Source organism: Haliaeetus albicilla, chromosome 2 (assembly GCF_947461875.1).
Source record: "Haliaeetus albicilla chromosome 2, bHalAlb1.1, whole genome shotgun sequence".
Taxonomy (NCBI): domain Eukaryota; kingdom Metazoa; phylum Chordata; class Aves; order Accipitriformes; family Accipitridae; genus Haliaeetus; species Haliaeetus albicilla.
In genome coordinates, this window is record NC_091484.1 from 17,674,802 (window position 1) to 17,702,698 (window position 27,897).

Genomic DNA, 27,897 nt, shown 5'->3' on the forward strand with positions numbered 1-27,897 from the left:
GAATCCTTCACACAGCAGTTTCGACCCACTTTGCCACACGCTACAGCCCTGGCGGGGCTTCTACAACAGCATGTTTCGTGGTACGGAGAAGCTATGGAAGGTACGGAGAGCCTCCAGGTGGCTGCTTGACAAACGTTAGGCATTCCCAGCAACTGGTACGACTTGAGCTCTGACCGATTATAGCCCAGTGACAAACGGAAATGTCACGTTGTTGGTCTCCAAAACGAGCTTGACACAACTGGAAAACAGCTTGTCCGTCTGCACAGAAATGGGTGAGACCTTGCGTCTTTCAGCACCGAGACAACCAAACTCTGAAAGGAGTTTACCAGCGTAAAAAGGAAAGTCCTCAGCAATGCTGAGGATGAAATAAGAATCTCAGCCTCCGGTATTCAGTTTGGGGATGAAAACGGTTAATTCCCCGGCAGACGCTACTTTGGGACAGAAGTTAAGAACGAGCTCACACAAAACACCCCCTATGGAAGGAATACTGTACAGGCCATCCGCCAGAGGATTTGGATCTCCTCCACACTGAAACGGTGTCCTCGACTGATGGAGACTGAGTTTTCTTTCTTTGCTTCTGTGGTTTTTTTCTGGGCCAAAGAAAAAGCTGAAGCCTGGAATCATGAATCCCTCAAGATGGAAACACCTCTGCGGAAGGACGCAACTTGACAGATGGGACAGACCAAGTCACTACAGAGACAATAACAGCGAGGGAGAGTCCACAACCTATGGGCTGCCACGGATCCATTCTTACAGAAGAATTCTTTGCAGGTAGGAGGAATGAGAAACACCAAATGACACCCGTTGTTTGTGTGAGCGATAAATGCCTGGTCTTTGCTCCCGTAAGGATGCAAAGCCTGCAGCAGAAGTGAGAAGGCAAAGCCATAACCAGGTTTCATTCCAAGACGGCTCACGTAACGGTGAACTAATTTACACAGCTCCCCTCTGGACACCAAATAACCCCAGAAAAGATTCCGTTTGACGAGATACAGCCTTTGCGCTGCTGCAAAGGTAGCGCAATTTGCGCTGCCCTTAAACAGGCACGTGCACAAACTATAGACAACCGAACTCTGCACGGTCTTAGCAATCGTGAGCGCAGCTTCCAAAGGCAGACCAAAACCACAACGGTCCTCATCATTCTCTGAACACGGGCCCAGGAGGATTTCATTGCACAGACCTTCATAGACGCTTTGGAAAAAAAACACGCGTGCAACACAACTGTATTAATTCAAGCGCTAAGAAGATACAAAAAGGTGTAAAGGTTACCGCACGTCCTCCGACTCTGCCCCGTAACAGCTCTCGCAGCGATCCGCATCCAAAGAACTTGGATCAAACACTTTTTCTTCTTCTTTCCCCAGCTCTAAGACAAAAGAGGATGCAAAGCGACGAGGCAGTGACTAGAAACGCTATCTTGTACTCTTGTTCCGTTCTGTGCGCAACAACTGTTCTACACACAAACGCAACGATTCTGTGTCGCAAGCTGCGCGTCCTGCACCCAAAGCCCACCTGAAACGGTATGCGCAGAGCCTGCTGAGGTGCGAAGTAAGACCAAGAAGCAGAGTGACATTTGTCATCTCAAACGCACCCTCCAGAGCAAGAACCGGCTATCTGTAAGCCTCGCTGGAGCGCTGATCAGACGTTACTTGCCTAAAGGCTTTGTTAAAACATCGTCTACTTCAGACAACGTCGCACAGTAAATGGCGACAATTGTAACAGGACCTGTTACACAAACAAAATTTTAAATAGCAGTCAACGGTGCACAACGCAGAATCCTGTCCCAAGACGGGTAGGGAACACGGTTATACCTTGCTGTGAAACAAGATCAGAGCGAGAGTCTCCCGAACGGAAAATTGGCACCCAGTCCTCCAGGACGACAACGCTGACAAGGCACACACGTTAACCCCTGCTCACTAGAAGTCTCCAAGGAATTTCTACCTTCTTCGTGACTTAACGATTCTGACAATGTCTGTGCCACGTGTGTGCTGAACGCGCAGCCGCAGTACGGCTGGGGCACGAACTCATGGAAATTCATGGTCTTACGTGCAGAAGGCTGAAGAGGGACAAAAACATTGGCTCTTATTATAAGAGGCCCCCTTAAAAGCAGGCCGTTTCAACGCACAAACCCTGAAGGGCAGGACCAAGTCTCTTGCGTAACAAAAGCCCTCTAAGGCTCACTATCCAGGCACGGCTGCGCTACCCTCTATAAGCCTTGAAAAGGTGGCTCCTTGGATCACTAACGCTGGGGAAGGGGACAAGGTACATAGTCAGACACTGCTGAGGGGATAAAACGTTATCAGGGCCCTGTCTGTTGAGACTGGGGGGTATAACAGGCGGACGGAAGCGAGTATTAAACATGTCTGTATTTCGTACTAGCCACAGGAAAAAAAAAGAGATTTTAAATGGAAACCATGAAATGGGCATCAAAATCAGTCATTACCCTTATTTCTTTAATCACATACTCTACGGCAGTGACGCTCAAGCAAATAAGAGCTTTTAGGAAAATATCCCCATTAGTAAACAACCGTGCGAGACTTTCTTTCTAAAGCTCCCAACATTCAAAGCAGTTGAAAGCGCACTTAAGAATTCATTGTTCAAAAAGCGGTACGGCTTTTAATCTCGTAATTACACTCAAAGACAGCGTCGGGAAGAATACAGCTAAATAATCGCGACGCTTTGTCAAAGCCACGATTCCCACCACTTCAACAAGAACACCTGTACGATACCCGGAGTCTTTCAAGACACAGCAACCAGTAACAGCTTTTTAAATGGAATCAGTAGCTGCCCGTTGAGCTGTCGCAGAGACAGCATCCAGAGGGAATGCACACAGCCTGGATACTACAAAGAAACCGCAGCGCATAGAACTCTACACGCAGGGTTTCTTGCCGTTAACACGGTCCTCAACTTGCACGCAGATATGATGCGTGAAATTGGAAAACTCTGTCCACGGTAAAAGGAAGGAAACGGTAAGAGCCGCCAATAAAGAATTCAGTCATTTCTTGTCATTCAATGGAAAGGAGTAAGACGACATCCCAAGCGCAGAACGCAACCTACCACAGAAATCATTCAGCTATTAACTATTTTAATGTAACTATGATTAGGAAAAGCCTCCAGATGCTACTCCGTAAAAGTTGGGTATGCTTTACTAAATTTAAGGTCAATACTGCTACGGCTGCCATTTAAGTAACTGACTGAAGGTCAGCGCTACTAACAGAAACTGATAATCGTAGAGTTTAATGAAGACGCGTGGATACTTCTGACCTAACCTGCAACACGGGTGATGGAAACCAAACTAGCCGCGTGCTCTTTCCAGACAGCAGAAGAAATTGCTTGTTGCCTGCAATGCATCTGATCTCTTTTGAAATGCCTCTTCCAGGTGAGACCGTTTGCTCCTTACGAGCTTCTCCTCCTCTCCATTGATCACACAAGGAGCCAGAGCAACCGGTTCCGACGGAGTAATGCCAACGGAGACTGGCAATACAAGTAAGGCAGGAGGCCTACACGCGTTAACAGAGAATTAGATACAGAACAGCTGGTTTTGTCCCCGGGCGTTACATTTGTCACGCCACAACCTCTGAATACAGAAAGGCTGCTAAGCGAACACAGCAGTAACAGCACTATCACCGCGTTCCCGTGGCAGCAGGAGAAACTCCCGTACCTACCAATCGTTCAGCTCTTGGCTTAGTTTAGCCTTGCAACTTCAAGAACAGAAAAGTTCAATCCGAGTGATACAAATCAACAAATTCAGCTCGTGCCGACACGTAGAACTGCACCATCTCCCAGAAAAAGTAAGAAGGAGCTCGTGTCTTGGAAAGGAAAAGTCAGGACAGTATTACTGTTAGGTTGCAACACTTTGCCAGAATCGTTTCTGGTTTGTATCGAAGCGCAACGATGAGTCATAACACCAAACGAATGTAAAGGAGAGGTTTATGTAGCCAAGGACCACTTACTACAACCTGTAACCGACAAACCAACTAAAATATATTTATCTAGGGAGGCATTAGCACACACAAAGTCAATGCAGTAAGGTGCAAGCTTGGGCTTAAGGGTCGAGTCACTGGAGCCTTCCCTGGAGAGAGGCTCTTTCCTCTAACCAGGTCGTCCCGTTTGCCAGCCCACTGCGATTTAAAGGTACAACCAAAGCCAAGTTTTGCCAGAACAGCTGCTTGATTCCCAGTCATAAAAGACCATTCACGCAGCAGCTTTATTCCTGAAATGCACCCGTGAGTCCTCGTCGTAATTTCAGAGGGACTAGGCAGAGATCTGCCTCGCAAAAGCTGCCAGTATAACAGGAGTTCGCCTGATCGGCCAGTTTAAGAGATCTGCGTGCTATAAACTCTTCAAAAGTTTGCGGTCTTTAAATGCTCGTCAGCTGTCACTTGTGCCCGTGAATCTCAAAACAGGCACACGGTGACGGAAAGACGACGAGAGCGTCCACCCAAGAAAGGCAGAATAGCACCTTACCGTGGCTCTCGGCCTCCGGACTCACACGATTGCCGGCTTTATCCAAACGTTGGTTGTTTAAACGGATTGTGCTCTACATCCAGCTGCTGCTCTCCTGCTACGTCCCTGGCATCGATGCTCAAATCTGAAATCAGTGAGCAAGGAAAGCGGTCTATAAACACACGTTTGTTACGGCCTGCGGCAGGCTGAGGAAGCATTCAGCCAGTGAAAATACAGACTCTTGCAGCGAGGGCGATAAGAACGTGCCAAAGCCGAAGAGGGCGTATGGCTGGGGACAAGTGACGTACAGGGAACAAAACGCACGTTGCGGCACCCTGAACGACCCTTCCAAATACGGGGTTGGGTTTGGTGCACCAGGAGGACGGTTTCCAGCTGCCCAGAAAGCGTTACCCTGAAAGGTAATACACTTAAGGCAAAAGAAACCAAAACCAAACCCCTCAAAGCCCATAACCATTTCCAGGAGTACAGGAGTTAAGCTTCACATTGGTTGAAAGCTGCCTCCTACCACTACCCCCTCACCCTTCCCCCTTCACCACCAGCACATTTCCTCCTGACCCCTTTTCACAAAGAAGACGGAGAAGGTCTGGGGTCTCGGCCCGGTATCGAAGCACCGTGATGCGCTTGCCGGCTACACGCTCTCTTACGAAGACTGACAGCTTCTCTGCACAAAACAGCAGGGGCTTCCGAACTCTCTGGCCTTCCCACGCCCTTTTAAACGTGAGGAAGGCAAAGACCAACAGTATCTCGGGTGGTCACAAGGAAGTCAGACTCACTACATTTAGAGCCCAACGCACTACCCAAAGGAATTACCGCAACACAACAAGAGGCAGGGAAGATTAGCGCACAGTCGGATAACATGCACAGCAGCGGTACGCAGGAAGACTTGCAAAATTTTCCGTCGCTTCACCCCGCAGCTTTGTTTTGAATTTAGTTAAAAGGTAACCCGACTATTAACGCTCACTCCGGTTTTAAAAACTCGGGACAAAGGTTATCACGTGGCGTTGGCGTTGCAGTCAGAACTGAAGTACAAAAACCACGGAAAAGTTGCGCCTCGCCAAGTAACTTCCCAAGGAGACTCTAAAGTGTTCCAGCAACAGTACAGTCAAATCTCGAGTCCCAGGCGAACACCGAACGCTGTGCCAGCGTTCTCAGTATGACCGAGCTCTCTGACAAAGCACCACACCGCACAGAAACGTAAGCGGGTTTATACCTTAGCCTCACGTATCATCTCAAAAGGTAATACAGCCTGCCTGGAAGCGCTGGTTTAAGCGCCCAGCGGGCCTGGCTGGAATCACTGCGTAACCACCAGGGATCACCAATTCCTCCCTGTCCGTGGCCCAGGCAGCAGCGCAGCACTCGGAAGCACCGGGCACACCGAGCCTGTCGGGCCCTCGGCAAGTATGAAAATTATCCCCAACGTTCAGAAGGCTGGCTCACAAGCACAAGGCGTATGCGGAAGAATAACATCGAGATTGATCTTCGGTTTAGCTCCCCTTGATTTGTCAAGGCGCAATTCCGGATGAACCTAGGAACAAGGGAAAAACGGAGAGTCCTGTTTCACTTGGAAGCCCATCAAAAGGCCTCCTTCTTTCCCTCGACTGCTCTGGCTCACCAGCTGATTTTTAAGAGGTGGGATTCAAGAGACACCTGAGCTGCTGCCTCCCACCGCAGCCAAGCGCTTGCCATTTCTAACGCTTTTTTTTAAGAAAGGTAGTAACTTGGGAATCTTAGAACCTGGGGTGGGGACGGGGGCTCCCGCGCTTCCTTGCTTTCCTTTGCATTGCCTGCTCGTAGGCGGCAGAGGCAGCGAGAAGAGACTTTGGGACGCTCTCCTGCCACCGCGTTACAGGAAGCCACAAGCCACCCTTGGCGCCAAGCGGCTTTCGGGGGAGGGCAGCCCGCTCCCGGCCTCAAGGCCACCAGCTCGGAGAAAGAAAAAAACCCCACGCAGATCTGCGGCGGGTGAAGCTGCCGCGTGGGCAGCCCGCAGGAGGCGGCGGAGGAGGCGGCGGAGGAGGCGGCGGCTCGGCGGGGGTGCGGAGGCACGGCAGGCCGCCCCGGGCCGCAGGGCCGCCCCGGCCAGAAGCAGCACCGCGGGGCCGGGCCGGGCCGGGCCCCCCCCGACGCCGCCACTCACCTCCTTGGTGAGGTAGTACTGCAGCTCCGAGAAGAAAAGCAGCACCATGATGAGCCCGCTGACAACCGTCACTGCCGGGGAGACGAGAACCGCCGTCAGCCCCGCCGGTCGCGCGCGCCCGCCTCGCCTCGCCTCAGTCCCGCCTCAGCCCGCCCGCCGCCGCCGCCGCCCCGAGCCGCTGCCGAGCGCCGGCCCGCAAGGCCCCCCCGCCGGCCGCCGCCCCACGGCGAGGCCCGGGCCCGCCCGCCGGCCCCCGGCCGCCCTCACCCCGCCCGCTCACCCAGCGCGCCCCCGCACGTCTTGACCCGAAAGCCCTCCAGGGTCTTGTCTTGGGGAAGGCATCGAACCGCTTCAGCCGCCACAGCGAGTCCATGGCGCCGCGCGGCCCGGAACCAAACCCGCCTTCCGGCGCCGGGCCGGCACCGCCCCGCCACCGCCCCGCCGGGCAGCGCGGCCCGAAGCCGGCCGAGGGGGGGTCCGGGGGGACGGGCGGGGAGGGGCTGGGGCTCCCGGGCTCCTCCGGGGCGGGAAGGTCCTCGCTGCCGCCTCGCCCTCTTCTGACCCTCCCTGCCAGCGGCCCCCGGGCCTCTCCAGGACACCCGAGAGACGCTGACTGTGCCGAGATCGGTTAGCTGGGAAGGGCTTGAGACCAAGGCGGAGCTGCTGGCAGAGAGCAGTTTTCACTCAGTTTGACCTCCTCCCCAGCCCAGCCCAGCCCATCCCAGCCCCTGCCTCCAGCTTTGAAAGGGCTGGCGTTTGTGACCCCCGCCCTTCGGAGAACAACCGAGCTGTCCCTCAGGCTGGCTGTCGCAGCGACAAAGCTGAAAGCCAATCACCTCGGGAGAGTACCAGCGCTTATTGTGCCGAAGCACGGAAGGAAAAAGGAAGGAAAAGAAGGAAAAAGGGAGGAAAAAACCGCCGCGCTCTCGCCCCACCTCCCATCCCTGGCCTGCGCCCTTCACCCCTTCCTCTTGCTACCACCTCCGTGTTTCCCTCTCTCGTCACAGGGAAGGGCTACGAACTCAAGAGGTTAAATCGTACAGCAGCTCGCAATAGCTTACTCGTGCAAGTGAAAAAGACAGCATAAGCTTTTCCTAAGCCACATACTTGCCTAGCCCTTGCTTTTTCCTACTAAAAAAGTGCAGTCCTGCAAAACCTCTTTTATTAAAACAAAATTTTAAACATCGCTGTCACTAGGCAATGCTTGCGAACGTAAACAGAACCAATGTACCCCCGTTGAAAAAGGGCAGTCCTGCAAAATCTCTTTTATTAAAACAAAAATTTTTTTAAATCCCTGTCGCTAGGAAATGCTTCCGAACGCAAACAGAACAGATGTACCCCCATTTCCCACAGCAAAACATAATACGTTTCCGGGAAGGGCACCAGACCGGAACGCCGTGATGCTGCAGCTGCTCCTCTACAGGAAAAGAAGGTTCAGAGAGGCTGACCCAGCTTCCGAGCCTCTGCTTCCAGAACAGCAGCTTTCGGCTCCCTGACCACAGCTGCTAAGGAGCGAGACAGCTCTTGGTGAAGGTCTGACAGCTCCTGGCTGGTCTTGGCACAGCGCTCGATATAGTCCTGCTTGTATTTTCGTTCTTGTGCCAGCTGCGTCTGCAGAAGGGACACCTGAAAGAGGCAAAAGGCCGAGCTCAGACAAGCCCACGCTCTTAGGACCATCCGTAGCTCCACAGATCCGGCCGTCAGGGAAGACGCACCCTCCAACTCCAGCCCTGACAAACATGTTGTCCTTGTGGAATGGGAACTAAGAGGTTGCCAGAGCCACCCTGAACTGAGCTCAGATTACCGGCAATTCCGAGTTTCTTTCTGGCATACCATTCACAAGGCACAACACCGAGACGTGACATGCATATTAAAGAGAGAGGTTTCTACAGGATTTCGTAACCCAACCCTTTTTTTCAAAGGAGAGATTTGGGCTGCTGCCACCTTAGTTCCACCTGCTTTCTCCTCAGCAGGAGGACTGCTGCTTACACAAGGTAGTGAAGAACCGTTCTGTTACGATCTACTTTAGAAACCTGACAGCTAGCACATGAAACGGGAGAAAACTCTCACTCTTCCTAACTTCAGAGCACAGCCCGGGGGGCAAAGGAGCCTTAAAGGACTGCTGAGGCCTTCAAAATCCTCAAACTCTTATTACTTCCTGGCAACAGCGGGTTGTGCCTGCTGGGCTTTTTGGTGGGAGAGACCCAGCTGCTCTCGCCTCCTGTCAGCATTGCAGGGCAGCGCAGCCACAGCAGCTCTGGCATGTTGCCCTCTGCCTGCTTTGGAGCGGAGGAGATGCCAGCACTGGGAGCAGCGCTCGGTGCTTTGCTGTTTCGGGGAGAACAGCTCAGGCCAGAGGTTCTCCTCTGTTTTCAAAGTGACATGTGCTTTGCCAAGGGCTCTGTCCCACGTGGGAATGCCATCCCCAACCTCGAGCTAGGAGTACGAAAATATTCTTTCTTGGCAAATGAACTCAAATAACAGAAGCAATTCCTAAAGGAGTTTTATGGCTTATGGAACCTGCTCCGTTCGAATTACGATACCAAGGTCTGCCAACGTAAAGCCAAACCAGACAAAAAGAGGGTCCCTAATCTGCTAAGCATCTCGAGCAGACTAGGTGGGAAACTCGGGCAGCCAGCTCCGGAAGGGGAACGCGAGGTGCCGAATTAGAAGCCGGTAGCGCGCACGGAAAGCAAGACGTCGGAGGGACTTCACAGCAGACGATACGCGTAGGCTAGGGAACACCACCCCTGAAGAGAGGGACAGCTCTGACCTTCTCTCTGAAATAATAAGGGCACCTTTCTGCAACGGGGCTTGGAAGCCTCCCACGCTTTGGTAGGTAACCCAGAGGTATGCGTGGGAGAAGTGGCCATCTGCTGCTAAGAGCATCTCCCAGGAAGGGGGAGATCACGTTCCAGTTCCGCTGTTTCCCAGACCCAGAGGAGTGCCCCAACTAGCCAGCTGAGGACGATTCTTTGAGCAGAGCACCTTCACTTTCCTGCCGAACTGCTGGAGCAGGTCCACAGTGCAGGCAGACACAACCGTCACAGGGGGAAGGGGGTTCAATCCGTTATCTGTAGCAACAGAACTTCAGGCGCTGAGGCTTCCTGGTGAAAACACCCTTAAGGTATAACTTGATGGCTTCAGCGGTACGCTCGGCTCACTTGCCAGAGCTGAGCACCGTGTACTTTACTCGCATAAATCTTACAGGCATTTTGCCCTGAACACCTGCGAAGATTCACCTCCTCAGGGAGACCAGGGCATACCAGACCCTTAAAAGCACGTGGAAGAGGAGCCTGGCGACTGCTGCTACTGCCAGTACCGCTGTCAAGGGATGGGATAGGGTTCAGGAGCTGGGACGTACATTCTTACGCTGATAAAACAAGCGTCCACGCTGCGCTTAGGTCTCCGACTCGGTCCGATACTGGGATCGTGATTAGCGCAGCATAGCAATAGGAGACTAACGGTTGCCCGAAGGCTGTAAGCTCTGGCGCTGCCTCAGATCCCTGGAGCTCTGATAGAGTGCAAGCTCTACCGTTAACGGAGTCAAGGGAAAATGGAAGCCGTCAACAAGATGAGTAAGACTCAAGGGGAACATCCTTAGAATCTTCTCCATATTCAGGCGAGTGCCAGTTCTCTGAATTTCCTCCAATCCCTCTCCCACCACGCCTGACCTCTAGGCAAGCCAGAGACTAGACCTAGGTGCATGATGTTGTTTGGCCATGGCCAACAGATGTGTCTGACTGACTGGGTATTTCCACTGCCTGGTGTACTCACTTCCCGACAGCCAAACAAAACTCGGGCTGTAGCATCGTGCAAAGCTGTGCCCCTCAGTACAGCCACGGCAGCTTTTGACGAGAGCTTTCCTACTCCTCACCTGGTTCTGCAACTCAGCTAATCGACGACTGCAGTGAGCGTGAGACTCCTCCTGCGAAGAAAATGCAAGGATTTCCTTTTGGTCTCCAGTTTGGCCAGGGCCATGGTCTACGTTCCACTTCTCTTAGGTCTATACTGGGGGGATGCTGCCACTGGGATTTGCCACTGTTCCTCTGTATGGCCAGACCCTCCTCCCACCAAGGAAGATTCTGTTCTCACCTGTCTAGAAGCAGCCATCTTGTGCTGGTCAGACAGCAAAAATCCGCACGCATCTGGCAGCGACCGACCACTGTGATATCTCTTCAGTCTCCTCCGTTCACGTTCCACCTGCACGTTGGTGATAGGAGAAAGGGTCACAGAAACCTGCCACCAAACAAGGAGCAAAAGGAGCTCTGGACATCATGGCAAGGAGATTTCTGCTCTGCTCAGAGGCTGTTAACTGCCCCAGAGAATGCTGCGGGCAAAAAGCACTCGAAGTAGGCTATGGAAGAGAAAGAGCAAGAGGAAACAGTTCCTGACACAAGAGCGTCAAACGTGCGTGTATGGGGACACTGGGGCAAGAAGGGTGGGACCGGAGCGAATGCGCATTTGTGAAGGCAACGGGGTGCCAGAAGAGAGAGAAAATACAAAAGCGTGCGTCCACAGGGGGAAGTGGGAGAGGGAAGGAAACAAGCAGAGGACTCCAAAGTGCTGTCTGTGGAAATGTGCTGTGATCCAGAGGACCGTGAGGCTTTGCAGAGGCAGTGAAAGCCTGTTTTACCTGCTCGAGAGTCCTCCTGAGCTCAGCATTGAGTTGCTTCAGCTCCGCCTTCTCCAGTTCCAGCCTTGCAACTGCTCGCTGCAGACATTCCAGCTGCTGTGACAGGAGTCTCTTCTCCGAGAGCCACGATAGCTGCTCCCCTTCTGCAATAGCCTGCTGGATATACAGAGAGGAGTTTATGTGAGCTGGTGCCCCATAAAGGTTAGGAGGGACAGAATCGACAAGTCGGGGAGAGTGACCGGACTCGGGAATGGACAGTGCCAAGTCCCTTCTGCTCCTCCTGGTTGACGGGCCAAAACAACACACTCTCTTCCTAGGGGCCCTCCTCCCGATCGCCGTGGGGAAATCCACACAGATTTGCCTTCCGGCCTTTTGGACCGCAGCACAAGTACATCCTGAATGCGCAATGAAGCCCTTCACCTGATCAGGCAACGGTACGAATGCCGTTATTTTTAATACACTGGAAAAGCTGTACCTCCGAAATCGACATCTCTGAAAGCATCCTCTAAGCACCGTCAGCGTAGCTGCTGTGCAACCATCGTTACAAAATTCTGCTAAGGTCAGTCCCTTAGTTTGGTCAGCTGTGCCCCTTCCTTTCCGTGCCAAACCCCAACCACGACACGTTGGCTAAGCTTGCCTACACAGGAGAGAACCAGTTACCCATCCCCAACGTCTGGGCTTGGGGTAACTCTAACAGCAAGCTCCGTAGTTCTTTCAGTAGTTCGGGGGCTGACAGAAAACACTTCAGCAGGTGAATGCCTTGAGCTACGCAGACAGGCAAGCCTGCTGGCTACAACCGCAGTTTCTTTGGCCAAGCAGGTCATGTATTTATGGGACTATATATTCCCGTATCTTTATGGGCATCATCATTAGAATCCTTTATAGACTTTTTAGTTGACTGATGATCAGTCACACTGCCTACCTGATGATGAAACCGGTCCGTGTCCCTCTCCGAAACCATGCTCTGCAGGATGGCTATTTCTTCCCTCAGAGTCCCATTGGCCATTTCACTCTTGGTAAGGGCAAGAGTCAGTGCTTGTGCCTTCTCTTTCCATTTGACTTCTCTGCTCTCGGTCTGCTTCAAAATAGCAATCGTGCGCTCCAATTCTTCCCCATTGGCTTTCCGCTCATCCTCCAGTTGTTGCATTAGCTCCTTCTGTCTTTGCAAGGAACGGTCTCTCTCCTGGAGAACTCGCCGCTTCTCTGCTTCCTCTTCCTCCCATTTCTGGAGTTTCTGGATTTGTTTCTGCAGGGTCTCCCCGCCATCCTTCCATCGCAAAGCTGATGTTAATTGTTTCAAGAGCTCACTCTGCCTCCTAAGCTCTTGTTCTCTCTCTGTCAGAGTCTGCTCTAAGTACCCGACTCTGTCTCTGTGGTTCTCGATCTCCTCATCCTTCTTTGTCAGAGTCGGCTGAACATGCTGGAGATCTTCCCGAAGAGCTCTTACTTCCTCTTCTAACTCTTTTAGTTCACCTTCAGCCTTGGTCTCTTGCTCCTTCTCATGCAAGGCTTCTTCCAGGAGCTTCTCTTGCTCTCTGCCATGCCTAACCTCTTCATTCTTCTTGGTTAGCCTAGGCTGGAGATTCTGCAAGGTCTTCAGTTCTTCTTCTTGGCGCTGGAGTTTTTGCATGAGAGTTTCGTTGTCTTCATCTCTCTTCCTCACCGCTTGCTCAAGCAGATCCACTTGCTGCTGGCATGATGTTAGTGCTACTTTCGTGCTTTCTTCACGAAGCCGGAACATGTTCATTTGCTCTGTCTGCCTGAGGAACTCCAAATGGTTCTCCTTCAAGATTTGGCTCATTTTGTCTAGATCCTGCTCTAGACTCTTGGCCTGCTTGCCTTCTAACTCCTTCTGCTCTCGAAGCTCCTGGATGTGCTCTTGCAAAGACACTATCTCTTGATCTCTCGCTTCTAGAGAAGATTCAGCGTATTCTAGTTTTTGCTGTACGGCTTTGGTCTGCCTCGCTGCCTCCTCCTTTTGCTGTTGAAGCTTAGAGAGAGCTTCCTCCAGAACCTCTATCTTTTCCTCTCTTTCTTTCAGAGTCAGCTTTGTTGCTTGGAGGTTTGTTTGCTCAGCTTCACGCTTTTCCTCCTTTTCCTTCCACGCCTCACATTGCTTTCTAAGGGATAACATTTCTTGTTCTTTTTCCTTCAGTGCCACTTGAAGCTGCTGCAGAATTTCCTTCTGCTGTCCAGAGTCTTGCTCTTCTTTTTGGAAGGTCTCAATCAGTTCCTTCTGAGATTCAATCATTAAATCCTTTTCTTTCAGTATTGCTGTAGTGTACTCTAAGTCTCTGTGCAAGACATTCATCTGTTCTTCTGTTTTTTCCGCATAGCTCCTTGCCTGTTGCTTTTGGATGTCTAGGAGTCTGTCCTTTTCTTTTAAGGTTCCTAAGGTCTGCTCCAGTTGGTCACGGACAGTCCTTAACTGCATTTCCATGACTTCCTCAGCTTCCCGGATTTGCTGTTGTTGCGACTCAAGCTCTTGATCCTTTTCAGATAAAGAAAGGGTCATCTTTTCCAGTGTACCACGAAGCTCTTGCAGGTAGCCCTCTTGCTGTTCCTTGTACTGCTGCAAGAGTCGTAACTGATCCCTTTGAGAATCACACTCGCTCTCTCTGTCCTTAAGAACTGCCCTCAGGTGTCCAAGGCTCGCGTGCAGAGATTTCGCCTGTTCTCTCTCCATTTCCAGCGCTTGGATCTGCTGGGTCAGAGACAGAAGCTCCAAATTCTTCTCCTTCAAGTTTCCTTTCATATGATCAAGATCCACCTGCAGATTTCTCACTTGTGATGCACCGTCTCGTTCTAGAATCATTATTTTCCCCTCCTGGAATTGGATCTCCCGGTCTCTCTCCTCCAGCTCTTCGCTCATCTTGCTGACAGCAGTCCTCAGCATTTCTCGCTGCTTCTCCAGCTCCCGTATCTGTTCTTGCTGGGATTCAACCTCCTGTTTTTTCTCTGTTATGTCCTTGATAACCTCACTGAGAGTAGTTTCGTGCATTTCTTTCTGGTTCTCCAGCCTTCTCACCTGTTCCTGGTACAACTTCATTTCTCCCTCCCTCTCCGACAGGATGGCAGTCATACGAGTGAGACTCTCCTGCAAAGCTTTTCTCTGTGCTGCCTCTTTTTGGAGCATCTGGATTTTCTCCCGCTGCGTTTCCACTTCCTCGTTTTTGATTTTTAAGATAGACAATGTAGTCTGAAGTTCTTGTTCAAGGCAGCGATTCCTATCTGTTGCTGCATTTGCTCGGGTTTCGGAGGCTGTGACCGATTCCTGAAGAAGTTTCATCTCCCGTACCAGTTCTTCTTTAACGGCTCGCAGTCCGTCCCGTTCCTGCTGCAAAACAGTGACAAAGAGGTTCAATAATTCCACCCATGTATGTTTGCTTTTCGTACTAGATTTGAACTCCTGCTTCAGTGGCAGTCAGGGGCTGCCCCCTCCCTCCCTGCCTCTCGGGATGTTGTAAGACCTTTCCTGCGCCACCCTTTCGGTTGCGTCTTTCCCAGCTTACTCGGCCAGTCCCGTCTTCCTTTTTGCCCTTCTCCGAACCTCTTCCAGCTCAAGCGTGTTCTTTTGGGGAGGAGCTGCCAGAACTGCAGCCAGGATTTAAAGTCCAGACTAACCATGATTTAGGCAGTGGCACGATGATGTTCTCTCTGATAGGGAGGGAGGAAGGGAAGACAGAACAACCCCAACATGGGAGTTCCCGTTGTTGGGGTTGGGCGTTGGGGTTTTTTTTGGACCTCTACCGTGTAGAGTTTTCATGGTACCATCCTCTAGAACCCCACTGTGCCCTCTTGAAGGAGTAGCGGTCAGATCACAGACACAGTTACGGTGTTCATGTTCTCTTCAGGCTGCAACGCGCTTCCTGCCTTTCTCAAACCTACACTGTGGTAGCCTCTCGCATTCCAGGCCCTGTCCCTCACGGCACAAAGGTCTCATGGCTGCCAAGGCATCGCTCCTCTTTACAAAGGGGTATCGAAGAGACGCTTCCACCCAGACGGACAGTGTCCAGAGAAGCACTGCCAATAAGGAGCCCAGAAGAGTAAAAAAAACCACACAAATTCTCCTTTCACGGTCTCTACCTCTTGCTTGGCACTTTCCACTCTCGTCCGTTCCTCCTCTTGTTGAGCTTGCATGGCAGCAACTTTCTGCTTCATATCAAACAGCTTCTTCTCGTGCTCCCTTTCTGTCTCTGCCTTCTCCTTTTCCCACTGCTCCAGCATCTCCTGTAGCTCTGAATGGTGCCCTTCCCGCTCGCTTGCCTGATGAGGGGAGAAAAAGACTTCAGGAGGGAGTCCCAGCCAAGCTTCTCAAAAAAATGGGAAGCTTCATCCCTCCCACAAACCCCCACCTCGACAGCGCACAGTAGTGGCTTTGTGCCCTCCATAAATCATGTCCTATCAAGGAACTTAAAAGGAGGGTCAAGCTGGTGGAAGAAGAGGAGATGTTACCTTCCCCTCTCTGGCGGCTGCCTGTTTCCTAGCACCTCTCGCCTACGGGATTTCCCTCTAGTCTCAGAGTCTCTATTTTCAAAGCTCAACTCCATTCTCATCAAGGAGAAGATGCAGATGGACTGCAGGGTGAGAAAGAGGCCAGCACCCCGATGCCCTAGTCACAAGACGGGCCACGAACTCAAGTTCAAGCCCAGGAACGAGGGGCTGTTCCATCTGTTCTGTATGCTTTGAGCCCAAAGATAACACCTCTGTCAACCGTGAAAGGACAGAAAGAAAGGAACAAAGTTCCCACGACTGCAGTTGGCAGGAAAGTTAGGAGTCTACTTCATGGTAGACAGGAGTCTGGTAAGATCCTACCCCTTTACTGCCATGCCTTGGGTGGGGACCACCCAACCTTCTGCTCAACTCGTCTTAGGCCCACACGGAATCCGTGGCTTGCATTTACTGTCCCGGCATAGTCCTGTAGGTCTTCACGTGCTTTCAAGTGCGAGCTCTTGGCTCTGCTGCCTGGCCTAGCAACGCGTGGCCTATGACAGACGCTTGCTGCCATTTCACACGCTCAGGCTATTATTCTTCTAAAGCCAGCCCACAAAGCTTGCCTCAAGACTTCAGAAGCATATTGTTTCCTACCAGCTCTTGCAGGAGCTTGTTTATTTCCACTTCGTGATCCGTTTCCCGAAGTTTGAGGGTATCGTTATACTGCTCTTCTGCCCGCAAGAGCTGTTGCGCCATGTTTTCCCGTTCCTGCTTCATGAGAGATCTCTCTGCTTCCAGCTCACATTGAAGGCACTTCGCTTCCCCTGCAAACGTGACAAATGGCAAGATTCAGGGCCTACACAAACAGCGGTTCTGACTTCACTAACCGTAAGCCATTTGAATTTCAGTGTAGGAGGGATCTGTCCCCAGCTCCTTCACTCCTTAGAAGCACTGCAGACGGAGAGCTATTTTTATACCATCCTCCCTAGGCAGGGGGGTCACCAGAAACAAAGCACATGAGGCTCTCACCTTGTATCACCTCCTTGGCCTGCCTGACTGTCTGAAGTTGGATTTCAAGCTGACTCCTGGCGATCTCCAGCTGACATAAGCGCTGCTGAGCCTCAAGCAGGCTGGATTCCAGGGTCTCCCTCCCGGCCCTACAAGAGGCCAATACGGAGAGAAATGAGTTTCTTGCTCCTGACGCCCACAGGGAGTTAGTCCAGTAGGAGCTGGTTCAAGATCCCTACCCCTCAGTTCGGAAAATGGGTTGCATGGAAACTGGTATACAGAAGGCATATTTCTGCCATTTAAAAGAGCAATGCAGGCCCCTCCGAGGGAATGCCCAGGCTTTACTTATGACCTAGCGTAACACAGAAAGCCCAGCCGAGTTTGATCTCCATCGCCAAATCTTAAATTGCTATTGTCTGATCTATGACGCACGGGTAGCTGTGCTCACAAAGTCTGTGCCAGCAAGCAAAAGCCCAGCCTCTGCTCACAGCCCTTTGCTCATCGTCACTTCCAGGTTGCTCTGCAGGGGCGCAGAGTAAGAGCATCTCCCTGGCTGACTCGTGACTTTTTGATGCTGTTCGTAGTGTACGTACAGGGAGGTGATCTTCCAGACTCCCTATATTTCAAAGGGACTAAAGCAATACATCAGATGATACAGTAAAAGCTCATGCTTGTAAGCAGCATTTGTAAGAAATCTGAACTAGATTTTACCTGAACAAGGACTACCTGAAAGGAGAGACAGGTAGCCTTCAGTTTAAACTCTTGGAAGTTCGCGAGAAAAACTTGCTACTTTTCTCTAAGCGTTGCTAACTAAGCAGGCAGTAGCCCAAATGGCTTGCCGCTCTTTAAAATGGAAGTTGTAGTACTGCGGAGGCAAATTGTTACATCCATAGACTTCAACCAGCTGCTGCGTATGACACACAGGACTCTGCAACCAGGAGCTGAAGTTGCCTCCCTGATCTAACACGGCGTCCTGTGTGCCAGGTTCCTACCATACACAGCACTGCCTCACTAGAACAGGCGTGCAACCAGGATAACATCCTTCAGGGTAAAGGGGCACCCGAGTGGTACAACACTAAGACCCACAACAGTAGGATTTCACTGCTTTGATGGACGATGGAGGATGTATCTTCAAGAAGGAGAACAAGCACATATTTCTGACTACGCCAATGTCTGGCAGTCCAAAGTAAATATGCTCCATTTTAAGGATAAATCAAAGTCAGTCTCTAAAACAGAACAGAGAAGATAAGAGTCCAAAACTGTGACGACAACAACAGGCTCTTGAGAACAACATCTGGCAAGAATAGTTGCTGCAGCCCAATAATTGACAGAACATAATTCAGCTGGATCAACTAAGAGGAGCTGGAGCTCAGAAGCAGCAGCAGCTCTCAAGAAACAGACTGAGTCTAAATGGTGTTTATCAGCCTTGCTAACAACATACTCTGGAGTGGTAAGGCGTCAAAGTCAAGAAGCGTGACAAACAATCTCGCATTTGTACAGCTCTGCAAGGTCAGGAGTCTTCTAAAAAAGACCTGAGAGGAGGACAAACATCTCCATACGTTGGGTAGTTTGGGGTTGGTTTTTTTTTTTAAAAGCAGAACTTGTCACACGTGATCTTAGAAACCTGATCCAGCAGAAGGACAAAATCTTGTTCCTGCCCTGCATAAACTCCTCCATGATGTCTATCTCAAAACAGCACGTGGTAGGGAGTACCGGACCCACACATCAATGATGGGCAACAATTCCCGCAGACTGGCGAGCATTCAAAAGAGGCTTCCCTGCTGCTGGTGTAACCAACTCTAGGTCCTGCACCACAGGTAACAAGAGTTAGACTAGAAACAGTAGGCCCTCAAGATTTTCAGCACGAGCCTCTAGCTTCACCCTAAATGGCAGTGTCCTACTCGCAATGTCCGTACGTAATAGACTTGAATTCTGAAGATCCCCTGTCAAACTACTTGATAAGGAACGATCCAAGTTCAAACGCGCAGAACGAGAAACCGAAACCAGAGAGAAGCTTTGGGTTTCAGTAAACATCTGCATGGTTTAATTACTACTCAATGCAGAGCCAAGGTACCAGATACTGAGGAATTACGCTGGCTTGCTTTGGACTTCACACAGGAACGTGCAAGGGGGCATAAACATGAGCCCCAGGCTCAGGAGAGCTTTGTTAGCTTTAGCTGTCAGAAAAATAACATTCAAACCATGCTGTACTGGTTTGGGTTTTTGGTTTGGTGTTTTTTTTTTTTCTCGAGATTCCTCCATTTTCTGTCCATGGAAGGTGAAAATAGCTGAAAAGCATACAGGATGCAATGAACCCTCGTGTCATGATTATCACCTCTATAATTACAGACATTAAATAATCTCCTGCCTAGGGTCTCCCCCCTGCCTTTACCTGGCCTCTGCCAGCTGCTCTGCAAGGCCTCGTCTGTCCCGCTCCGTGGCTGCCAGTCGCACCTCTAAGGCAGCCTTCTCGTGCGCCAGCAATTCCTTCTCTTTGGATACGTTGGCCAGTGCTTGTCCTTGGCGAGAGGACTCCTGCCGCAACTGCTCCAGACCACTGCTAGCTGACTCTTGCTGGCGGTGAACCTGAAAGCGGGACAAAATACAGTTAGAGTCCCTTCTCTGGAGTTCTGTGCAGAGCCAGCCAGCGCCACTTCTGAATCAGCTAGAGGAGAAAGAGCTCCGGTACTCTGGCCTGAAAGTTTAAGAGCATCTGCTTCGTGCCGCCCTAACACCCTGGGCTGCCAAAAGGCACTAGGGCTGTTAACCTGAAAGCGATGTGTAAGGCCCTGCTGGGTTGCCTGGGACCAGACGGCCCCTTCAGGACAAACGTACACACCCAGACCACATCTTTTCACGCAAAAATACCACATCTTCCACAACTGCCACCTTGCAAACTAAAATTCTATCAGAATCTATTCCAGTGCTGGGAATTTTCAGGAACCGTTGAGCAAGAGCAACTTTGCTTGCCGAACAAAGTGGAAATACACATGGTTTCTCCTTCTAGAAGAAGAAAAACCAACATCAAAGCGTCACCTTGTCGCAGAACACCACCACACACCTACTTCAGTGTGTACGGCAGTTGGATGCAATGAGGTGATCCTTGGCAGGGAAACAGTCCTTGTGGTGAGCAGTGTCATTTAGTGATTTACGGAAGTCCGGCTGGTGTGGCCAAAGAGATGGTAGACTCTACTTGGACAGTAGTTCGTGTCAACAATACTGTCTACTTGTCTTACACAAACAAGTTGCCCAATAGACCTTGCTGGCATTCAAGCCTGAAGACTAACCGTGATTTTTCAGCTTGCTTCTGCAGTGATGCCAATACACCTCTGATGGGTATTTGCCAAACAGACCACGTACTCCAAAACTAAGACTGTCTAACAGGGAACAGACCTTCAGAAACAAACAATTCTCCTCTCAAAGTTACCCCATAAGACCTAAGATTGTACATTATGAAACCGACACTGAAATGATGGCAAACTCCCTAGTCTCCTCCAGCGATGCAATTCTCCCAAGCTCTTTTTCCACTCTACCAAAACCAGTTAGTCCAGAGTAAACAGTCTTCTGTGACCACCTCTTTCTCAGCTTCTCCCTCAAAGCCTAACGAGGATCTAGCAATTCAAAGCAGCATGTAGGTCGTAAAATACAGTTTCAACAATTTCAGGGTGCCATTCCCGTTCTTAGCAGTACAAGACAGCAGACACTGACTCGCCGCTTTGTCCCGCCCTCTAGGCCCCAACAAGCCGAGCCTGGAAAGTTGCAGACTTCACAACAAAAAGCATAAATAGAAACATGCAGCCCCGGGGGTTTTTGGCCTCAGAAAATGGGTGAAGAGCTACCCTGTTTGCTTCTTTCGACGCATGTGAGAGTAGTAGCCTCACGCAGATTCGTGGGCAAGGCAAATCACCTCTCTGCAGCTTATCAAAAGCCAAAAAAGAGGCCAACACAGACAGGTGGATTAAAGGAATCTGTAGAAGCAGAGGACGACCCAGAGAATTGCACAACAGCTCTGCAAGCCATCAACACGCTTCCAGAAGGAAGTAAACAACGCCGCCTGACCCCCAGCGCTACCAAGTGTCTCCTTGACAAAAAACACTGCAGAATCCAACAGATACAGCTTCACTGAGCCAAGCAGCCAAAAGCCCACCCAGAAAGCACCAGGTTTTTGGTCTCACCTCAATGAGTTTCTCTTGGGTTTCTGCCTTCTCCTCTGCCAGCATCCTCAGCTCTGCCTGCAGCCCCTCCTGTTGCTCCTCTGCTTTCTTCAGCAGCTGCTCCAGGTGGGCTTTCTCTGCGCTCAGCGCCTCATTTGTTCTTTCACACAAGTTCAGCTTCTCCTGGCCAGAGATCTTTGCTCTCTCCATCTCGTCCACTTTGCCTGACAGAACGTCATGCTCTTGCTCCAGCTACAATCGCAGAAGCACAGAGGAAATAAAATAACAGTAAGATTTACTCTGTAGGAGCTTTGGCTTGGACAGAGAAAAGAGCAACGTTTCCATATTCAGACAGTCATACTGTCCGAAGGCAAGAAGCCTGAGAAGCAGCAGCAGCAGCAGCTGGAGACAAACACCTGGCAAGATCTTTGACAACTCTGCTCACCTGCAACACAAGTTTGTTCAGCTGCACCTTATCCAACGCAAGAGCTTCATTGATACTGCTCACGTTCGCTGCTGCAACGTGTAGATCGGCTATTTCAGCAGTCAGCTTATTCTGAGCCCCTGTCAACTCTGCTACTGACTGCTCTGCCTGAAGAGACAAAAGAACAACATGACAACAAAGACAGGAAAATCCCTGACCTCAAGCAGCAACTCCAGATCCCCTGTTGTGTCTCTGACACACTCCCAGTTCAGCGTTCCCAACAAGCACGTGGGCACTAACGACACCGCAGAGCCTCTGTGGTCCGATCGCCATTTTCCAAGAAGGACAACAACATTGTCCCTGTCTTCTACTGCCAGAAACAGCATCTGTGGTGGTCTTGCTATCACAACTGCCTCTCCCACAAGTGCTGCCTCGGAATAAGGTGACCATACCTTTTCCAGTGCCACGGTAAGCTCGTGTTTCTCTTGCTTCAGCAGATCCCTCTGAAGGTGCGATTCCTCCAGCATCTCTCTTGCGACTACCAACTCGCTCTGCAATAATGAGTGTTCTCCTTCAAGTGCAGCTAAGTCCTTCAGTCTATCAGAAGGGGAAAGACAAACAAGTTTTTTAACGTAAAAAACATTCTCATTTCCAAAACCACGAGTATAGAATCATAGAATCATTTAGGTTGGAAAAGACCTTTGAGATCATCGAGTCCAACCGTAAACCTAACGCTGCCAAGTCCACCACTAAACCGCGTCCCTAAGCACCACACTCTACACGTCTTCGCAATACCTCCAGGGATGGTGGCTCAACCACTTCCCCGGGCAGCCTGTCCCAATGCTTGACAACCCTTTCGGTGAAGAAATTTTTCCTAATATCCAATCTAAGCCTCCCCTGGCACAACTTGAGGCCGTTTCCTCTCGTCCTATCACTTGTTACTCGGGAAGAGAGACCGACACCCACCTCGCTACAACCGCCTTTCAGGTAGCTAACAGCTTCCCGCCTGTTAGTTCTCCCTCTCCTCTTTCGTACGTTGGACACAAGACTTTCCAAAGTTCTTCTTTGGGTAAGACAGACTTTTAAAAAGTCCACCTTAATAGTCCCACAATTACTTTTGCCTTCAGCAGTGAACTGATGAAAGAGCTGGCAATCTATCTGGGGAGATGTGTACGAATTTCCCAAACTAATAATCACAGGATCACAGGATGATTCAGGTTAGTATGTGTGATGTTGCAAAATGGCACTCCTTGCCCCAAAGGCCTTCTGCGCTCAGTCTAGCGTGGAAACGGCAGTACGGAGGGGCTACATTGCATATGATGGTCCTGTGCAAATTCCTCCCAACTCCTTTAGCACAGCCCTGGGTAGCAAAAGGGCTGTACAAGAGACACAGCTCTCTTTACGCTGGTCTCCATTTCTCACCAAGAATCAGTTAACAGCAAAAACACTGTAATACGCCATCTCTTTTCCAGTCCTGCCTTACTCACAAGAGCTTCTGTCTGTCAGACGGTTTTTTCTGTCCGTTCTGTTGAAGGCAATAGTTTGACTAGGGACAGGAACAAGGCTGTGCAGAATGGGTGCGTTTTAAACGTGAACACAGCCCATCCTATGAATCCAACGAGCACCCACAGAAGATAACGCTGCTAACAGCAAAGTTTAAAACACATTCACCTGTCCTGAAGCTCCTTCTTCTCCGGGTCCCCTTCGACTTGTAAGTGCATCACCTCCCAAGTCTTCCGGCTTATTTCCTCTTCCGCTTGCTGCTGTGCCTGATCCTCGAGGACAGGTCTACCCAGCGTAACGGGTTCCCAGGGCCGTACGCCACAGTTTAGGCGGGAGCAGTTTACAAGTATAGATCCAGAAAGCCTCATTTGCTCTGCCTTCAGCTCTGACAAATCTCTGAAAAAGAATCAAGAAAGAGGTAATGTTCACACCACCACCTTTATCAGCTGACTCGCTTCCGAAGCACGTAATTGCGCAACAGTAAAAGCCGGCAGGAAAGACGACATCTTCGCTGGGGACGAATCATTCCTCTGACACTTTGGGATCAGGACACATCTTGACCCTTGGGCAATGGGTCTATTTGACGGTTGAGGAATGAATCTGTTTTCTCCCCAGAGATAAGAGGAAATGTATGGAACAGCCAGAAGGCTTCGAGAATTAACTAGCGGGTCAGGCGTACTCTACGCATTAAGGAAAGCTTATCACCAAATAAGGTAAATGGCTGACGGTAACCCAGAGTTTGAAATTGCATGCTGACACCAGAAGAATTTACTGTTAGGCTACGCTATTCTTCTCTGCACAGAAGGCACCTGTGAGAAAGGAACCTCAGAGAGCCCAAGAACAAGAAAACAATCATAAAAGGGAGGGATCAAACTAAGCAACATCAACTGGAGAAATGTAATAGCAGGGTAGAGAAGCTATTCTTTCTCTCAACAGTGTTGGTACAGGAATAAGCGGATGCAAACTGACCACGATAAACGTAAGCTGGAAATGAGAAGGAAAAAATAAATATATACATATTCACGAATGATCTTTCCATCAGGAGCAGTGGGAAAGGAAAGCCAGTGAGATTTAAGGCAAACTCTATAAAAGGGGACCGCTCCACATGCTGCATGCATAGCTTTGGTGAGTCTCTCCCAACTCGTCCACATATGCCTGTGTCTGTGTTAATATGCCCAAACATCACCATAGCCAAGTTCACCTGTTCAGGGCCCCTGCATTGCTTATAGCCTGAGCCCCTCAGCTTTACCTGAAAACCAGCATCAAACAAAATGATTCTGAATATAGCCTAAGGCATGCTTAAGGCCATCGCTTCAGACTGCCAAAGGAGAAATGGTATCTTTAGCCGCAGCTAGCGTAACATCAAGGCTCAAAAAGCAGCTGTGAAGGGAAGCTGTGTTTTTTCTGCAACGAGATCTAGCCTTCACTTCTACTCACCGGTCAGTGGCAGTCTTCATTTCCAGGAAATGACAGCGGAAGGTTACCACCTGACGCCACAGGCTGAGTAGACGGCTGCGTTCACCCCTTAGGTAGCTGTCATAAAGCTAAACAGGCAAAGACAAAAAGAAATGCCAATTCAGCCTTCGCTGTCACTGTACAAGCCTTTCAGAGAGGGGAGGGTACACAACCGTCATCACCGGGTCTCCTTTAAGAACTATTCCAATCGGGGGGGGGGGGCATCAAGGACTGAAGAGCCACCACAGAGGCATCCTCAGTAGACCTGCCACCTGACTGCAAAGAAGGGAACATCCACACTTCCCCTGCAGGCGCGGGTATCAACAAAGCAAACTGATCGCGATTCATCATCTCGCCTTGCAGAGGTGTCTAACAGGCTCGGTGGAGGAAGACAAAAACAAGCCCCTCCGAGACCAGTGTCAGATTTGCTTGCAACAGCCTATTGGTAAGGGAGGCCTGTGCTGTTCTTCTGTTGGCTACCCTGAATCCGAAAACACACTGACCTCTCTTCGGTCTCCACTGCTGCAGACAGAGATTTAGGAACTATTAAAAAACAGACGAGCGTTCATGGGTCACTGCCCTACAGTGCCCAGCAACAGCAAGCATTTGCCTTTGAGAACGAGCAGTACGGTCACAGCACGCGGGCATCTCCCATCACCACAATTTGCTGACACTCCTCCATCTCACACCCCTGTCTTCTGCTCATAAACACCAAGACAGCCTCAACGGTGCCACGACTTTCACACAGCAAGCTCTCCAGGCCAGAAATAAAACCCATTCTCATTCCACCCCGGCATCGCGTCTGACATTCCCGTCGCCCATCCTTACCTCACGTTCACCGCGCCACTCGCTCTCCTTCAATTCCAGCTCCTCCCGGGCCCTCATCCAATCCACCGTCAGTTTTCCAACATCTTCTTTAAGGGCTGAATTAACCTCATTCGCTTCCTCGAGGTGTTCCTGCAGGAGAGTGTTCACTTCTGCCAGATTCTCACACCTTGGAAAGGGAGAAACAGCAATGAGGTCACTGAACAACTGCTATCCACAAGCAGCGCCTCCGTGATTTCCCAACTCCCTCAACACTGACTTTGTTGTCAAACCGAGAGGCAGTAAAAGTGCTTTCTAGGATTAACTAAGATCTCTCTGTGATGGCATACTCATTTGCTTCTCCTTGCTTTAAGCCTTCTACTTCCACCTACAATTTCGGTTTCCCCTTCTACTTTGATGATGCCCACAGTTCACGTCTTGCCTCCCCTTCGTGCTGTCTGATCACTGGACGCATCACCTTTCTCTAGCACTCTCCTGACCCGCTCACCTACTGAACCACAGAATAATTTAGGCTGGAAAGGGACCTTTGGAAGTCACCCGGAATAACCCCCCGCTCAAAACAGAGCCATTCAGCACACAACACTATTACTGCACCACAGAAAACAGACTGTGGACCTCTCTCCTTTCAAAGCAGCTTGCCCAACTGCTCCCCTTGGGGAGACCAGGGAGCACTGACAGGTTTTCCCTCACTTCCACGAGCATCCAGGATACCAGGTATGAGGGAACGCTTCTTCCTTGTACCTTTGCTGCTCCTCTTCCACCTGAAGCAGTGCTTTCTCCAGGCTCTGGTCTTCTGTGGCTTCCCACCTGCCTGGAAGGGGTCCCTTCAGAAGAAAGGAAAAGTTTAGTCAAATTCTTGTCTTCCCTTCACTGCTGTGAGCATCCACCGCTTTCCGCTCCATTCGCTTGGGTAGCTCAGGAGCTCGTGGCTTCTTCCAGGCGTAACAGTGTCGTGACTATGGAGAGCAAGGGAGGGGAAGGGTGGTGCTCAATGCGAGTAGCTCTCCTCAGTCCCCCACTGTGGCACTCGCGCAGCTAGGTCTCCTTAGCTCACAACCGTGAGCGCTCACTTCGACTTGAAGCCTGGGAATGCTCTCCTACTCTCCTACCCTTTGTTCTTCCTAGGTTTACTTTAGCCGTGAAGCAGAAAGAAAAGCACATAGCCGTATGTTGAACGCCAGCATTCTTGCCTTCCAAAATGCCACGTTTCAACCCGTTCTTTTTCAGAGGCGGCCATATAACCTAACAGGCAGTGTAGCCCTCTCCTGAGCCCTAGGACAAAATGTTACGCCAGCAATAAAGCACCCTTTCTCAAAACTAAAATCCCCCTTCACAGGGTTTCCTGCACCCGCATTTCTGGGACCACTGGCTCCTCTAAGAATGGCAACTGGACAAAACACTCGCAGGCAAACTTACAGCGCTTCTTTAAACCCTCAGGCAGCAAAATCTTGCTTCCCTCTGCCATTGCTTTGGGGAGCTTGCTTTGGCCCGCCTTAACAAACGCCACCTACACGGTCTTTAGTTGGCAACCTGCACACTCACCCCTCCTGCTGCCAGCTGCTGCTCCAACTCTCGACACCGAGTCCGGTACTGCAGTACCTGGACGGAGACATAGAATGAAGATGAGCGAATGCAGCTTGTAACAGGCTCGGCTCCTCCTGCATTAGCTTTTCTCCAAGTCTTTACAGCCCAAGCACAGTACGTTTCACAGCGCTGCCGATGTGCCGATGCCGCCAACAAGAAGTCGTTACGATACAGGGAAGCTTCACTTTATCTCGTACGGAAGAAACTGAGACGGGGCTTCTTTTACGCGTACTGCCACCTGCTCATCCTAAGAGCTGCCTGCCTCGGCCCGGGGCCGCCCCAAACCACCCCCGCCGGCTCGGCTCCTGCCTCTGGGACGGCCCCCTGCTAACGTGGCCCAACAAAGGCGCCTGCGAGCCGGGCATCTTTATTTCAGCACGGACAAGCCCTCACGAGAGGCTCGGCAGGGTGACAGCGGCAGGGCCAGGCGCCCAGCGGGCCGGGCCGGGCCGGGCGGAGGAGGGCGGCTCCCGGGGCCTCCCCCGAGCTGCGGGCTCGGCGCCGTCCCGCCCGCGGCAGCGCCGGGGAACGCCCCGGGGAGGGCCCCGCTGGGGCCGCGCCTTCGCCCCCCGACATCGCCGCCGCCGCCGCCGAGGCCCCTCTCAGCGCTGCGCGGGCGGCCCGGGCACCCCGGCCCCGCCACCGCGGCCCGTCCCCGGGCAGCTCCCCGCCGGGCCGGCGCCCCCGCTCCTCACCTTCGCCTGCAGCTTCCGCACCAGCACCGCTTGCCGGTGCTGCGCCTCCTCCGAGCTCTGCAGCCGGCGCCGCACGGAGGCCTGGCTCCGCGCCGCCATGCCCCCGCTCTCCAGCCGGGCTCCGCCGCCTGACGGGCCCCGCGGCGGGGGCTGCTCCGCGGCCTGCCCCGGCGGACCGCGCTCAGGCGCCTGCCGCGGCGGGCGCAGCGGCTCACCCTGCCGGCCGGGCGCGACCGGGCGCCGGGCGGGAGAGCCGGGCTCGCTCGGGGCCGCTCTGTGGCAGCGCTTCCCTTCTCGCTTCTCCCTTCTCGCTCCTCGCTGAGGGTGCGGCGTTGGGCTGCGGTGCTGCCGCGGGGGAGAGGCCGCCCCGGCAGCCGTTCGCTCCAGCGCGTTCCGCTCAGAGACCGTTAAGGGCCCCGCAGAACGCTGGGGGCAAAAAGCGCCCCCGGTGCAGGCTGGGAGAGAAGGAGCGCGAGGAAAGCCCAGAGGGTCGGATGGCGGGGGCTGGGGCCACTGGGGCAAGAAGGGTGGGACCGCAGGGACCGTGGAAAAGGTCCATCGCCCAGGGAAGCCAGCTGAAG

At 51.6% G+C, this 27,897-nt stretch overlaps 2 protein-coding genes across 2 annotated transcripts; both read right to left on the reverse strand.

Annotated features, from left to right (window-relative positions):
* Positions 1-1,262: 1,262 nt before the first annotated feature.
* LOC138688272 (endoplasmic reticulum-Golgi intermediate compartment protein 3-like) lies at positions 1,263-7,068 on the reverse strand. Its single transcript, XM_069799579.1, is given in 7 exon segments — positions 1,263-1,360; positions 4,462-4,513; positions 4,515-4,585; positions 5,899-5,986; positions 6,599-6,669; positions 6,879-6,924; positions 6,927-7,068. Coding segments are annotated over 7 exon segments (471 nt in total). The 5' UTR covers positions 6,972-7,068.
* A 964-nt stretch (positions 7,069-8,032) lies between these two features.
* On the reverse strand, positions 8,033-27,197 carry LOC138688274 (centrosome-associated protein CEP250-like). The gene is made up of 21 exons (XM_069799593.1): positions 27,015-27,197; positions 26,580-26,636; positions 25,925-25,993; positions 25,779-25,861; positions 25,041-25,206; positions 24,195-24,301; positions 22,926-23,153; positions 22,738-22,818; positions 21,707-21,851; positions 21,276-21,422; positions 20,852-21,082; positions 19,069-19,262; positions 16,698-16,825; positions 16,323-16,492; positions 15,736-15,811; positions 15,321-15,520; positions 12,148-14,571; positions 11,235-11,387; positions 10,694-10,837; positions 10,476-10,526; positions 8,033-8,224 (listed from the first exon to the last, which is right to left on the reverse strand). The coding sequence occupies exons 1-21, from the start codon at positions 27,195-27,197 to the stop codon at positions 8,033-8,035; spliced, it is 5,229 nt and encodes a 1,742-aa protein (XP_069655694.1).
* Between the last annotated feature and the right edge of the window lie 700 nt (positions 27,198-27,897).